General features: G+C 44.4%; 1 protein-coding gene across 10 annotated transcripts in view; it reads right to left on the bottom strand.

The window, feature by feature from the left end:
* LOC124035605 (tripartite motif-containing protein 66-like) overlaps positions 1-16,197 on the bottom strand; it is a 30,357-nt gene that overhangs the window by 9,112 nt on the left and 5,048 nt on the right. For 4 of the 10 annotated variants that reach the window (XM_046349136.1, XM_046349130.1, XM_046349127.1 and 1 more), the window contains 9 exons: positions 8,336-8,399; positions 8,137-8,210; positions 7,140-7,353; positions 4,587-4,716; positions 4,176-4,292; positions 3,741-3,855; positions 3,015-3,161; positions 2,717-2,834; positions 1,718-2,562 (listed from right to left, as the gene is read on the bottom strand). In XM_046349136.1, the coding sequence (XP_046205092.1) occupies positions 1,718-2,562; positions 2,717-2,834; positions 3,015-3,161; positions 3,741-3,855; positions 4,176-4,292; positions 4,587-4,716; positions 7,140-7,353; positions 8,137-8,210; positions 8,336-8,384 (1,809 nt within the window). In that variant the 5' untranslated portion in view covers positions 8,385-8,399. Of the gene's footprint in view, positions 1-1,717; positions 2,563-2,716; positions 2,835-3,014; positions 3,162-3,740; positions 3,856-4,175; positions 4,293-4,586; positions 4,717-7,139; positions 7,374-8,136; positions 8,400-14,637; positions 15,068-16,197 lie in introns of those variants that run through there. The other 6 variants (XM_046349128.1, XM_046349131.1, XM_046349135.1 and 3 more) reach the window with 6 other exon arrangements.

Below are 16,197 nucleotides of genomic sequence, written 5' to 3'. Positions count from 1 at the left end.
CCTTCCTGTCTGATTAAAAACAACACAATCGCTGCAAAGTCCATTCATTTCAGCGAGAGATGACCCACACAACTGCTCACAACACCGTTATTCTACTGATAATGAAGGGCTTAGTTACAACACCAATTATCGTATGTAAATCCACCATCAGAAGTGCGTTAGCTAGGCTCCTTTGAATAAGCGGCATTAGCACATCACAGATTAGACTCTCTTTCTGTCTCTCCTCCATTGGTCTCCTCCTCTCGTCATCATTTCATTAATGCGAGTTTTCCAAAAAGCCCCCAGCAACTGTGTCCCTGTGCTAATGCAGCCATACGCCTGACAAAGCTCGAGCACCAGCCTGTGTTTCAGCACCCCTCCTCTTCCTCTCACCCCTCCTCTTCCTCTCACCTCTCCTTCCCTCCCTTTTTTTCTCTGTCTTATTTCTCACAGCGCGCCACACACCATGGAGATTTAGACCAGTTGACACAGAGCATGTGCTCATAATTACCACTAGGTTAAAACACTTACCTGATCCGCGCCCCGAGGAGAGGTGTGAAGGAGTCTAAATGTGGAGAAAAAAGCTATAATCCTCTTCTAGAGGAAGAGGGAGTGAGACAGAAGACAGGGATGTATCTGAGAGAAGTGTACCCAGAGCTGAAATCAACCTCCCAGCTCTACCAATTCCCCAAGTGTCTCATTATTACCAGGTTAAGTACGTATGTGGCTGTGCCCAAGCGCTTTTTCTTCTCACTTTCACTCACTGTGTCTTGGCAAGGCGGAAATCATGTGCCTCTGTTGTTTTAATCATGCAGGAGGAACATTTTTTGATCAGTGATCATTCGGTTGCTCAATCTCTGGTACCAAGGGTACTAATAATAAACAGTAGAATCTTTTTTTAGCTTTACTGCAATGCTGCACTTAAGTTTTTTTAAATATATTTCAGCATAGCTGGTGCTTTGATTGTGTTAGTGTGCCTCTTTCTTAAGCATAGTCCCTTCTTCAAATGGAAGCCAGTCAGGTTTCTGTAGCACCATCTGTTTTCAGGGCAGCTGTCAACCACTGTGACTGATAATTTGGCGTAAACAAAGTTATTGCCCAAATTTTTTCAATATCCGCTGTATGTAGATATTGAGACAGGAAATACTGCTGTTAGCCTGGGTTTAAGACTTGCTATCACGCAAAGCTCCCTGCAGTACAATGTGCTTTGAGCTTCAATTATGACACCATGAAACTAATTTACTGTATCCAGCCTTCCCTCAACCCATTGGCTTTTTATTCTGCCATAATGCACAACCGAAGTGAAACAATGGCTGTACCTTGAACTATTCTCTTCAGGACAGGTGTGTGACCTGTGGTTTGTGTGTGCGTGTATGTGTGCTTGGCCAGAAGCGAGGCAGGGCTGAGGCATGTGTGCTACTGTTAGTCTGAGAGGTGTTTATGAGCAAGACTGTGTGTTTTGACACCTCTGAGCTCAGAGTGTGTGGTGAGGTCTATAAGGCCACAGAGAATGAGGAGGGACAAGTGTGACCACTGGGGAGTCAACAGAGTGAAAGCGAAATGAGGTTGTGGGACCTATACAACTCTCTGGTCAACAGACAACAATGGGGGAACTTCAACGTAGTCCAAAAGTGCACTATCGCTGAGCAAACATGGACAGCTTTACTAGGTTGATATGGTTTAAGCATCTCTGATGTGAAGAAACAATGTTCATTATAGTGTGCTTTGGTCAACTCACCCTGCCATCTCTGCAGTCTCTGGATGGCTGTGTAGTCCTGGCCTCCTGCTGCTCTTCCTCCTGCTGCTCCACTGTCACTAGGGGAGACAGGAGCTGCTGCTGCTGCTGTTGTTGCTGCTGCTGCTGCTGCTGCTGCTGCTGCTGCTGCTGCTGCTGCTGCTGCTGGATCCCATCTGTCAGCACCTCTCTGTCCACCCCTGTCTGTACATGTGTCTTCTCCCTGCTCCCCTCCTGGATCTGCTCTGTCAACACCTCTCTGTTCACAGCTGGCTGCCCAGGAGTCTGCTCTCGCTCACCGCTGGCCTGCTGGCCCTGGCCTTCCCAGGCCCCATCTGTGGCTGGCTGTGCATGAGTGTCGGGAAGCGGCTGAATCTGAGGCTGGTAGAGGGCTGTGGCTGGGGGCTGGAGTCCAAGACCTCCACTGTTGGAGCTGGAGCTGAGCAAGCCTGTGTCAGCAGCCGGGAGATGCGCTGGCTGTTGGGGATGCTGCATGGAGGAGGGCACCACAGCTGGTGGACCTGGAGGACTGTCAGGGCCCCAGCACCTCAGCAGCTGACTCTGGTGCAGGGCCAGGGAGGGAGAGCTGAGGGTGGACTGGGCACACCTGGCGGAGTAGGAGTTGGGTTCCCGCTGGGTCTTGTCCAGCTGCACAGCTGGCTGTGGGGGTATGCAGTGGAGGCAGCACATCTGGGACTGACAGCAGGCCTGGAAGGCACAGCCCTGGTCCCGCCCTCCATGGCACACAGATGGCAGGGACAAGCAGGTGATAGGCTGGGGCCTCAGGATGCTGGGGAAGGCCACACCCTCAGAGTAGGAGCGATTACCCCCCTCTGCAGTGAGCTGACCTAGAACAACAGAGATACTTGTAGTTTAGGAATCAGGCCAGGTCTCCAGTAGGAAGGCATTAAATGCAACACTTTCAATAATTACATACAACCAGTTTACAACCAGTCACTGCAGCCAAGCTACTGCAGCCAAATCATTTAAGCATTAGTTTACCCAAAGTTGAGATCTGCTTAGTCCAGTAGCTGGCATCCCAGTTGAACTTGATCTTCACAGGGAGCCAGGTGTCTGAGTGTAGTGGGGGTTCAAGCAGGCGCTGCATCTGGAGAGAAATCTAAAGGAGGACAGGCATAATGTAAAAGCCCAAATTAACTTTTTTCCATAATCAACTCCAAAAATGTTTTCTTACTCTGTTTTTAAATGAGACAAGAAAATGGCATGGTATTTTACAAGCGGCAAAAAAATGGCCTTGTGTTTGACCCGCAAGCCCACCCTTCTGTCCCTTCAGACCTACCAGCTCCCTGCTGAAGAGAAGTGGGTTCTTGAGGTGGTGGGCCGTTGCCCAGCTGATGAAGTTCTGCACGTGGTCCAGCTGGCTGCACATCTCTATCTCCCCCTGCAGCTGGTCCTCCAGACGCCGCTGGAAGTCCTCCGAGATCTTCTACACACACACACACACACACACACACACACACACACACACACACACACACACACACACACACACACACACACACACACACACACACACACACACACACACACACACACACACACACACACACACACACACACACACAGAAACATGCTCACGTGTAATTGCTGGCACGGAGAGAGTGAATTACAGATGGAAAGAGAGGGGCTAATCAATGGCTTGTTTTTCGCCGGATGTCATTCCTAAGATCCCTGCTTTTTTGACAGATCATTATTGCCTCTCCATTGCGAGCGGTCAGAACTGATTAGATAATGTTGGGAGCGCTCCTGATTAGGAACATGTACTTCATGGTCAGCTAGACACTGGAGATGAATGCCCCTGAAAACACTGAGACTGAGGGGAGGGAGGGAGGGAGGGAGGGAGGGAGGGGAGGGAGGGAGGGAGGGAGAGGGAGGGAGGGAGGGAGGGAGGGAGGGAGGGAGGGAGGGAGGGAGGGAGAGAGAGAGAGAGAGAGAGAGAGAGAGAGAGAGAGAGAGAGAGAGAGAGAGAGAGAGAGAGAGAGAGAGAGAGGGGGAAAGTCATTACCTCCAGTTGCTCTATTAATAGGTTGGCCCGTTTGTTCAGCTCATTCATCATAATCATCTTTGCCATTTTAATCTGGTTCTCAGCCTTCCTCTGCGTGATCTTTACACCGTGCAGCCTGAGAGGAACACAGAGAAAATAAATGACATTCTGATTATTGACAGAGAAACCAAAACAGTTGATGGATTGTGGTGTATACGTGCTTTATTGCACTTGGATGCTTTACATATGTTAGATGGGTATTTCATTCAGAGTTGGAGAGTGTATTGTATATGATCTTTGAGAGGACATTTCCATGTCATCAACATTGCTCTGGTAAATTTGAGCCAGGTTTCTGAGACCACCAGCTGTTGGCTTTACACTTGCTTTATGAGATCAGTGTATACTCCTGATCATTCTACACATCTGTCAGTAATGTATTGTACAAGCGGAGCTTACCTGTCCTCTATCTGTTTGGCTGTGCTCTCCACTGCAGACCTCCTCTCCTCCACCTGAGCCATCAGGCTCTCAAACTGCCACTGTTGGTCCTGCAGGGCCTTTCCTATGTGCACCAGCCTGAGGACAAACAGATATCACAGTGGGTCAAATAATACAATAGAAACACCACTTAACCTCACCACTTTACACCCTTTCATTTCAAGCATCTCCTTGAGGGATAGTTACTGTATGACGTTAGGGACTATTGGGACCACTAATGCGCTGCAAAATCACAGGCAACAGGGCAATGTATCATATGGACTGAATTAGAATTAGGTAGGTTGAAGATATACACCAGACACAACGCAGGAGGTTTTTAACCTGCTGTTAGCCCCTCACTGTAATGCCCTTGTGCCGTGTCTAAGGACTGACCTGTGGTTCTTGTGGGCGGACAGGTGACAGCTGCTGCAGCACATGAGGTCACAGGACTCGCAGAAGAGCTCCAAGGGCTCTTGTCTGTGAGAGTGGCACATGAGGATGGGGCGGCCACACGAGCCAGGGCCTGCCGGGCAGAGAGGGGGAGGGGGGAGAGAAGCATAGCATTACCACAGAGAAGGACTAAACAAGCGATTCACACTACAGCTTAAGCCGTTGGGAGTAATTGGTGCTGTACAAGAAAATAAATGCACATAGACATATCATGCAAACAAATGTTCAAAGACACATCATGTAAACCAAAGTGGCCTACTAAAAGGCAACTGTATAACATTCATGTCTGGCAGCACACAGTTTATGTACATCAATGTTTTATTCTATTGTTATATCAAGCTACAAGACAAACTACTATTTCGCTGAATGTTTCCTGTTTAGTTTTGTTTAATTTTGCTTAAAATATTATCTGCAATCTCATTCTACTCTATTTTAGAGTTGGAAAATACGTTGAATCTGATATTGGCCTCAAGTTAACATGCATTACATGAGTCATTCAGTATCATCATCATTCCAAAACTATTTTAGGTTAGGAAAATATGGCATCCTTTAAATCTAGTAAATATTTCTGGGCTTAAATAATGGGTAGACAGATGGAAAATAGGGCAGAGAGAGAAGGTCTTTGATCGGAGAAATGAAAGACCAGTGCCAATCTAGATTAATAACTTTGTTCGGTTGGCTTTTGAAGAATCAAACAAAACCTTCACACCGCAGGATGTAGACAGTAACAAATGCTGCTAGAGAACAAATGACTTTCATGTGTGCATGCATAAACGGCCATGTTTTAAAAATAAATGCAGCATTAGTCATTTGATTTGCAATGTAATGAGAGTTCCTACTCTATGCAAATTATCTGTATAAATAGCTGGAAATGTGATTCTTATGCAGCACATATGAGACTTCCTGCCCAAAGTTATCACTTCCTCACACTAAGGTTGTATCCCAAATAGCACCTGTTCCCTACAGGGCTCTGGCCAAAAGTAGTGCACTATGTAAGAATAGGGTATCATTTGGGACGGAGTCCAAGCAATCACCAAGTGGCATTAGTTAATTTATTTCAAAACTGGACCCAAATTGACTGAAGCCTTTAATTGACTTTTGAGACCAGTAACAACCAATTGTTGTATCCTGAGGCTGGTGTTGATTTCCCCTCTTGGGTAATGATTGTGTCATGAAACTGTGTGCACTGCACTCGGAGCAGGCCTAAGCATTGTTATGAGCGGTTGACTGAGAAGACTGGGTGATGTTCAGATGGCTATCCACTGTACACATTAAAGTTGGTCCTATGTCTATACTCTGGGGTGATGCAGAAGGTTTTCCCACAGTCACAGACACACACGCAGGCACAAACGCACACACAAACGCACACACACACAAATGCACACACACACACACAAACGCACACATACCACAAGGGGCAGGAAACAGATCACAATGTGATAGAGAGACCACAGGGTCACGATGAGTAAACACAGCCCCCAACAATACACAGTACTGCTGCTGCACACACACACACACACACACACACACACACACACACACACACACACACACACACACACACACACACACACACACACACACACACACACACACACACACACACACACACACACACACACACACACACACACACACACACACACACACACACACTGCTAAGCATGGCCCTAGTTAGTACAGTCAATTAAACACTGACTCAACAGAACATTAAAGCGCTCAACACAACCCTATAACATAACAAGCACATCACTGCAAACTGCTGCACACAGGCCCAGAGAGCCTGACTAAAGTCTCAGCTGAACATAGCTATCCGCTGAACACAACCCTACTGCACTCTGCTGGACACACCACTCCAATGAGCAGTGCCTTTTGCACAATGCTCTCCACAAGGCCTTTTGTGCACTGCATAGCACAGCCCCAGTGCTAAATGCTGAGTGACCACATCCTGCCTGCAGAGCTACGCTTTCTCACCCGCAACACTTCAAACTGACATTCTCACCAAAACACCAAAACAAAACACTGACACAATAAGACAGCAACACTTAGAGGTGGCAATAGAGGTGAGATGTGATCACAGAGTTACAGTATGACTTCGCCTTTTAGCATCCAAGAGTAGAGACCTAGAAATGTACTTTTCAGCATCCACAAATAATATAACACTGTTGCTACAAAAATAGTATCATTTTCAGTGTTCACTCTCTGAATGTGGGCCACATGACAAAAGGAATTGTAATACATAAGGGTCTGCAGGAACCATTACTGTACCACCAACCATTACAGGCTGCATGCAATAATTCATCACAATCATTCCTACTGAGACAGGATTAACAAACAGACATGGGAAAAGTTGAAACAAAGAAACACAAAGAGGTCTGATGACGACCCCGGGGAAACGAAGCCCATCTCCACCCAACCGGTCAGAGACACTCGGATGTGGAGACTGGAGAGGCCGTGAGGGATGGGAGAACCTGTCTGGGACAGAGAGATGCTTGCCTGGTTCGGGTGGAGGCAGGGAGCTGGGGGCCATCTGGTCCCTCTGGTGCAGGTCGACACATTGGGTAGTGGGCTTCTGGTGTTGGTGCAGGTCTGAGCACTGAGGGGTGGCTCTCTGGTGCTGGTGCATGTCTGTGCACTGGTAGCACAGCCACTTGTTGCAGAATGTACACAAGCTCTGGGCTAGCCTGGGCTCTGGGCACTCTGAGCAACGCTGCCACACACAGAGAAGACCTGTCATGTATTGACACACACCAAGCACGCACGCACACAAGCACACACACAAAACAACAAGGTCGTCTGATATAAAGATGGGGTGACATATGTCAGAAGTATTAGTGTTACCTCCCTCTGTACTTTGGGCTAAATCACACTCCTCAGAGCGGTCACTTGTGTCGATGCTCACACATTCTGAGCTATTCCCAGAGAATGTTAGATGCATTCGATCAAGTTCCTCAAAATGAAGCCATGTTGAGTCACAAACACAAGCTGCTCAACCAGCTGATTCATTTCCCTTTTAATGCAGCTTAAAGACAACTAGTGGCACAGAATGAAGTGCACATTCAAATAAAATGTACTGAAATCACATATCAAAATACAGCTGCAACAATATAACAAAACAGGTCATACTGAAGTCATGCCAATTCCACAGGATTATCCTTTCTTCTTTTAGAACGTGTTGTGTACCTCTTCCTCCTCATCACATTACAGTTAACAGTTAACATTATCTCCTCAGAGTTATTTGGAAAAATATTCATATTCACTTCGTTAGAAATACACTGAAGCACATCAAAGACTTGAGAGAGTCTGAATACCCTCGGGCTAAGAAAGCACATAATACGTCCACGCATATACATTCATTCTATTTCTGCAATTGCCTCTACACACAGAGGCACAAACAATAGTAGAATAGAAAATCTACTTGTGGGGAAAAAAAGAGAGTTGAGGTAATGTCAACCGTGTCATAGGAATGTTAATAGAACGTTGAACGCCTTACCTTCTCCATGTCAGCAGTGGGGTAATGTGTCCTCTGGTGAACGGTGGAGCTGGTACCCAGCAGAGCTGCTCTCGCTGTGGGAGGGAGAGGACAGCACAGTCTGACGCTCACACACAGCACAGCAGCACTCACACTGACGCTTTTACCTGCGGCAGGAAGCAACGTGCACCAAGAGGTGGCCCCAGAGAATACGGCTTACATGACAGCCTGCATGCTGAGCTCTCCTCTCCTCTCCTCGCCTGGTTCATCTGTCTGTAGGACTCCTCACAGAACAGAAGTAGAGGAGTGTCAAATTCAAATCCATCCTCTAACACACAAAACATATAATCCTTTTTCTTAAATAAGCCTGTGCATAATAATTGGGAATTAGGGAGATACGATAATTATTTTTTTTCTAGGGCGAAATATCCCCGGAAGCCCTTCCCAAAATGGAAGGAGAGGCCGAATGACCTACAATGTTGGAGGGAATAGTAAGCACTGCAAACAGGAGTGGAGCAGGCTGGGATGGGATGGGATGGGATGGGCTGTAGTGAGCTGGGCTGTGGTGGGCTGGGTTGTGGTGGGCTGCTGGTGACCTCCTTCTACATCCCTGTATCAGCACAAGGAAGGGACAGGTCCCTCTGGAGCCACACATGCTCACGTAGCACACCATAACCGGGTCAGGCTCTGATGAGCACCAGATGGGAGTAGGAAACACTCCTGCTATTCTCTCTAAAATGATGAAATCAATTAAGATCTTTATCACAGTATTGCAGAAGAGAAGGAATGGCACACTGCAAGGAAACAAAACTAACTTAATGGCTGGAAAGACAATCCATATACAGTACTAGAGAGGAAGATCATGTTGTAACTGTCTTAAAATGTATCAGCAAAAAGTGACACTATCAGAAGGGGGATATGACTCCTCCCGTTGCTGTAATGTAGACAGAGTTGTGGCAAAGAGTAGTAAGACACCCTCACTATGTGAAATCAAGATCAAAACACCATCATTGCTGCTGCTCTGAGTCTGCCTAACACCAACCCCTGCAGTCTGACCTACAAATCTGACAACTTTCTCATCCTCTGGTGCTTCACAGGGGAGCTAAAAACCATCCCATTCCCCATTGTGTGCTCAAAGACCCACTTTAAAACACAATTAGTCAAACCTAGCGGACCCCGCCTCTTGTTCACTCAGCTCTCCTGCTTTTTAAACCCCCCTCCTCCCATTTCATACTCCCCATTTTGCTTTTAAACCAGTACTATACTATATGTTATGTTAGCACTATACCTCTCTGTGAGGGACAGCTCTCCTGCCCTGCTAAGTGAGGTTGGTACTGGATAAAAGGCAGCCTGAAAGCATGACATCTCTAGAGATGTCACAATAATAGAAACTTCACTGGTGATGTCTCCCCTGAAAGTACACCTATGTAACATCCATTAACACTGAGGTGATGGGATCCAAGTGAATAACCACTCCAATGTCACTTCCCTGATCAGACAATTATCTACATAGCGGCTGTAAATATTCATGACTTCTCTTCCCAAACCCCTCAACCACTTCCTGTACTGTACACTGTAATGGTAAACTGTAAATTATAAGGTCCTTTTGGGTATTATCAATACTCTGAAACGTTTTACTGCAGCATACTGTAAATTATGGTGCATTGTGGAAAATATTGTGGGCGGGGAAAGAACTGCTGTATTTCTAATGGTACTGTAATTCCACCCCACAGAATACAGTACTATATCTTTGGAGCACAAAAAACCTTTTGACCACTAGTGGGTGCATGGTATTGTTGTTTCTGGCTTGTTAACATACACTATATATACAAAAGTATGTGAACACCCCTTCAAATTAGTGGATTTGGCTATTTCAGCCACACCAGTTGCTGTGAGGTGTATACAATCGAGCACACAGCCATGCAATCTCCATAGACAAATATTGACAGTACAATGGCCGTACTGAAGAGCTCAGTGACTTTTAACGTAGCACCGTCATAGAATGCCACCTTTCCAACAAGTCAGTTCTTCTAATTTCTGCTCTGCTAGAGCTCAACTGTAAGTGCTGTTTTTGTGAATTGGAAATGTCTAGGAGCAACAATGGCACAGCCACGAAGTGATAGGCCACACAAGCTCACAGAATGGGACAGCTGATGCTGAAGCGCGCAGCGCATCTGTCCTGGAAGCAATGTCAGCACAATAACTGTCCGTAGGGAGCTTCGTGAAATGGGTTTCAATGGCCGAGCAGCCGCACACCTAAGATCACCATGCGCAATGCCAACTGGAGTGGGGTAAAGCTTGCTTCCATTGGACTTTGGGGCAGCGGAAACACATTCTCTTAAGTGATGAATCACGCTTCACCACCTGGCAGTGCGGGTTTAGCGGATGCCAGGCGAATGCTACCTGGCTGAATGCATAGTGCCAACTTTAAAGTTTGGTTGGAGGAGGAATCATGGTCTGAGGCTGTTTTTCATGATTCGGGCCCCTTAGTTCCAGTGAAAGGAAATCTTAATACTACAGCATACAATGACATTCTAGACGATTCTGTGCTTCCAACTTTGTGGCAACAGTTTGGGGAAGGTCCTTTCTTGTTTAAGCATGAAAATGCCCCCAAGCACAAAGCGAGGTCCATACAGAAAAGGTTTGTCGAGATCGGTGTGGAAGAACTTGACTAGCTGGCCTGCACAGAGCCCTGACCTCAACCCATCGAACACCTTTCAATGCCCGACCTCACTAATGCTCTTGTGGCTGAATGGAAGCAAGTCCCCGCAGCAATGTTCCAATATCTAGTGGAAAGCCTTCCCAGAAGAGTGGAAGCTGTTCTAGCAGAAAAGGGGGGACCAACTCCATATTAATGCCCATGATTTTGGGATGAGATGTTCGACGAGCAGGTGTCCACATACTTTTGGTCATGTAGTGTATATATCAGTGGAGGCTGAGGAGAGGAGGACGGCTCATTATAATGGCTGGAACGGAGTGAATGTAATGGCATCAGACACATGGAAACCATGTGTTTGATACCATTCCATGAGCTCCTCCGCCCCAATTAAGGCGCCACCGACCTGCTGCGGTACATATAACTGTAGATGAATACCTTCTCATTATCTAGTAACAATAGGCTCTCATATGAACACTGAGAGATTAATACAGTATCATCCTCACTAATATCCAAATTCTGAATTTGCATCAGTTAAATGGATTCATCAAATTATTATTGTTCCCCCTCTGTCCACATACTTTTGGTCATATCGTGTATTTATGGGAACGCTTTGTCATAGGCTATATTGGTTGCACCCGTGAGTGAGAAGGCTGTACTAATTTGCCCCATCAATTTGCATATGGGACAGACTGGAGTGGCAGCAAGTCTAAAACCTTAAATAGTTGAGCATTTTGCCATGTCCTTTTGGTCTGTTTGGCCCAGTAGTCGCTGCCAGTTTGGAAGCCTTTGTTAAGGCCTCTAGAAGTGCAAGTGATATAAAACACAAAATATTCATGAATATACTGTAATGTGTAAACACTTTACCTAGCAGCCAACCTGTTTGCACCAGTCCCTTGTAATTACTGTATAATACTGTGAAATACAAACCACTCCCTATATTGATTTCATTCATCCATTCATTTTTTTTCGATTACGGTAGCATTTACTTTTTTACAGTACATTAGAGCGGTATTGTACTGTGTGTCATTACACAGCTCTTGCTTTGATACCGTATTTATATTACAGTATAAATAATACTGTAATATGAAATACAGAACTTTACTTGCCACCGAGCTGCCTGGAAGCTACTGTCAAGTTCACAGTAACCCATTTTAAGTGTATTTAAGTCCATAACTCATTATATGGCCTACAGGAGAAAAATGTGTTCAATACTCTTCCTTGGAATCTGCCTTGTGGTACAGATGTATCCGTATTGAATTCATGATAATAGCATGTTTTTAGAATTTTTTGCAAATGTATTGAAAATTAAATACAGAAATATCTAATTAACATAAGTATTCACACCCCTGAGTCAATACCTTGTAGAAGCACCTTTAGCAGTGATTACAGCAGTGAGGCTTTCTGGGTGAGTCTTTAAGAGCTTTCCACAACTGGATTGGGCAATATTTTCCCTTTATTCTTAAAAAAATTCTTCAAGCTCTGTCAAATGGGTTGTTGATCATTGCTAGACAGCCATTTTCAGGTCATGCCAAGACTTTCAAGTAGATTTCAGTCAAAACTGTAACTTGGCCACTTAAGAACATTCACTGTCTTCTTGGTAAGCAACTCCAGTGTAGATTTGGCCTTATGTTTTAGGTTATTGTCCTGCTGAAAGGTGAATTAATCTCCCAGTGTCTGATGGAAAGCAGACTGAACCAGGTTTTCCGCTAGAATTTTTCCTGTGCTTAGCTCTGTTCTATTTCTTTTGTAACCCCAGTCCTCAACATTACAAGCATACCCATAACATGATGCAGCCAACACTATGCTAGAAATATGGACAGTGGTCCTCAGTAATGTGTTGCATTGGACTTTCCCCAAACATAACAATTTGCAGTTACTCCACAATACTAACCTAAATTAGAGTGAAAAGAAGGAAGCCTTTACAGAATAATAATATTCAAGAACATGCATCCTGTTTGCAACAAGGCACTAAAGTAATACTGCAAAACATTTGGGAATGCAATTAACGTCATGTCCTGAATCAATGTTGTTGATCCATCCTCAGTTTTCTCTTATTATAGCCATAAACTCTGTAACTGTTTTTCAAAGTCACCATTGACTTCATGGTGAAATCCCTGAGCAGTTTCCTTCCTCTCCAGCAACTGAGTTAGGAAGGACACCAGTATTTTTGTAGTGACTAGGAGTATTGATACACTATCCAAAGTGTAATTAATAATTTCACCATGCTCAAAGGGATATTTAATGTCTGTTTATTTTTTTACCCATCTACCAATAGGTCCCCTTCTTTGCGAGGCATTGGAAAACCTTCCTGGTCTTTATGGTTGAATCTGTGTTTGAAATTCATGTCACGCCCTGACCTTAGTTATCTTTGTTTTCTTTATGATTTTGGTTGGGTCAGGGTGTGACGAGGGTGGTATGTGTGTTTTTGTATTGTCTAGGGTTTTTTGTAATTCTATGGGGTTTTGGTATGTCTAGGTATATGTAGGTCTATGTTGTTTGTAAAAAAAAATTGAAAACCATAATTCCACTATGACATTATAGGGTATTGTGTGTAGGCTACTGACCAAAAAAATGTAAATGTAATACATTTTCAATTCAGGCTGTAACACAAAACAATTAGGAGAAAGTCAATGAGTGTATATATTTTCTGAAGGCACTGTATGTATCTGAATGTGTTTAGGCTACTTTTCTTTACATTATGACCCCTAATCCTGATGCACCATCCATGTATTAGGTCTTTCTATTGAGTGATGATGAGTGCTGAGGGGCTCTCTGAGAGCTGCTATGTGTTTCCTGAAGAGAAGGAATGTGAGCACCACTCCCTGGCTGTCTGTCAATAACAGCTTTATAGCAGTGCAACACCTCCCTGTGTTTCACTAACACCTCCCTGGAATTATTACTATATTTTCTTATTTAACTAGACAAGTCAGTTAAGAACGAATTCTTATTCACAATGATGACCTACTTATAAAGCCCCCCCCGGCCAAACTCTCGCCTAACCCGGACGACGCTGGGCCAGTTCTGCGCCGCCTTATGGGACACCCGATCACAGACGGTTGTAATACAGCCCGGGATCAAACGCGGATCTGTAGTGACACCTCTTGCACTGCGATGCAGTACCGTAGACCGCTGTACCACTTGGGAGGCCCTGTATGCTCGGGGGACTACACACTTCCCAGCTTGTTCATGTTTCTGCCGGCAGTAAGAGCTATATTATGTGGATATGCAATTACTGCATAATTATCTTTTAAACCTCCCAATATGGAATCAATGTGTGGGGAAATGATTGTATTATTGCCCTATTTTATACAGATTGGCCACACTGACACTTAACTGGGGTCAATGTCACTCACTGATAACCTGTCATTGTCATCATGTATATCAATTGTGTACTGAGCCTGAACAATGAACGCAAACGTGGTTGCTGTTGTTTCAACCATTTTTTGTAAAATATCAAGTTGTTAAAAGTAAAACAAGTTATGATACATGGCTGAGCTATCATTCCAGTAGGCTATGATCAAATATCTGATTTTCATCATGATAGACAAGGAGCAGGTGAATGATTGACTTTCAAATTAGACAGATAGATTACGTAACAGAATCTAGTCTAATTATATTGACGCATTCCCTGCTGTAATCAAAATATAATGGTATCCTAACTGGTATCGATTTGTTGTTTATATGACATTGCTGAAATCTTGGCTCACATACAGTATGAGGATGCGCATAATTTGAGCTACTCAATAGTCAACAGAGCCGCACCTAAATCCATTCGATTATTTACGCATGTATTGCTGTCCAATAGATCATGCATTAGAATATCGTTTTTAAGATACAAAACACAATAGTTGCTCATAACATACCTCAAACGCAATAACTTTCGCTTTGGCAGTACGTCCGCAAGGTTCAGTCAGACAATATCAACTACCGTTATGTGATGACAATTGCTTTCAGTGTCAGTGCGCACGTAGTGTACTAGGACAGGCTACATTATTATTATGACCATGTTTACGAATTTGATTTGGACTGTAGGCTACTGGTATATTCACTGCGATACAGAATATACTCACCCAGGCCTACCCTACGATAGCGAAGGGCTGTCACAAGTCAAGTATGACCAAAGCTTGAGGTTTTTACCTTAACCTGATCATCACCATATAGGGCAGGCTGTTCCCTCTCCATCCATTGGATGTCGCTGTTTTGTCAGGCTCAAATATTTTGGAATGACAAAGTCTCGTGTTTGATCGTGAGACTTACATGCGTATATTTCTTCGGGAAAAACGGTATTTCCCATCTGAAATCTCACATCAAACTGCATCCTCTTACACATAAATATTCACACAATACCACATAATAGAAATTAAAAAACAGTTTTTTAGAACGTTTTGCAAATGTATTAAATATAAAAAGTATTCAGACCCTTTACTCAGTTGTTGTTGAAGCACTTTTGGCAGCAATTAAAGCCTTGAGTCTTCTTGGGTTTGACGCTACAAGTTTGGCAAGTTTGTTGCAGTCTTCTCTGCAGACAGCGTAGCGTAGCCTAGTGGTTAGAGCGTTGGACTAGTAACCGGTTAGATCGTTGGACTAGTAACCGGAAGGTTGCGAGTTCAAACCCCTGAGCTGACAAGGTACAAATCTGTCGTTCTGCCCCTGAACAGGCAGTTATTGTTCCCAGGCCGTTATTGAAAATAAGAATGTGTTCTTAACTGACTTGCCTGGTTAAATAAAGGTCAAATAAAAAATAAATAAAAGATCCTCTCAAGCTCTGTTAGGTTGGATGGGGAGTGTCGCTGCACAGCTACTTTCAGGTCTCTCCAGAGATGGTTCAAGTTTGGGCTCTGGCTGGGCCATTCAGAAACTTGTCCTGACGCCACTCCTGCATTGTATTGGCTGTGTGCATAGAGTCATTGTGTGAACCTTCGCCCCATTCTGAGGTCCTGAGCAGGTTGTTATTAAGGATATTTTATTTTTTTACATTTTTATTTCACCTTTATTTAACCAGGTAGGCTAGTTGATAACAAGTTCTCATTCACAGCTGTGATCTGGCCAAGATAAAGCAAAGCAGTTCGACACATACAACAACACAGAGTAACACATGGAATAAACAAAACATAGTCAATAATACAGTAAAAAAAGGTCAATATACAGTGTGTGCAAAGGAGGTAGGATAAGGGAGGTAAGGCAATAAATACACCATTGTGCAGAAATAATTACAGTATAGCAATTAAACACTGGAGTGATAGATGTGCAAAAGATGAATGTCCAAGTTGAGATACTGGGGTGCAAAGGAGCAAGATAAATAAATACAGTACGGGGATGAGGTAGTTGTATGGGCTATTTACAGATGGCTATGTATAGGTGCAGTGATCTGTGAGCTGCTCTGACAGCTGGCGCTTAAAGTTATTGAGGGAGATAGGAGTCTC

The sequence above is a fragment of the Oncorhynchus gorbuscha genome, linkage group LG05, assembly GCF_021184085.1.
Source record: "Oncorhynchus gorbuscha isolate QuinsamMale2020 ecotype Even-year linkage group LG05, OgorEven_v1.0, whole genome shotgun sequence".
Taxonomy (NCBI): domain Eukaryota; kingdom Metazoa; phylum Chordata; class Actinopteri; order Salmoniformes; family Salmonidae; genus Oncorhynchus; species Oncorhynchus gorbuscha.
Note: the sequence above shows the minus strand (reverse complement) of the source record. Positions and strands in the feature narration are given on the sequence as shown.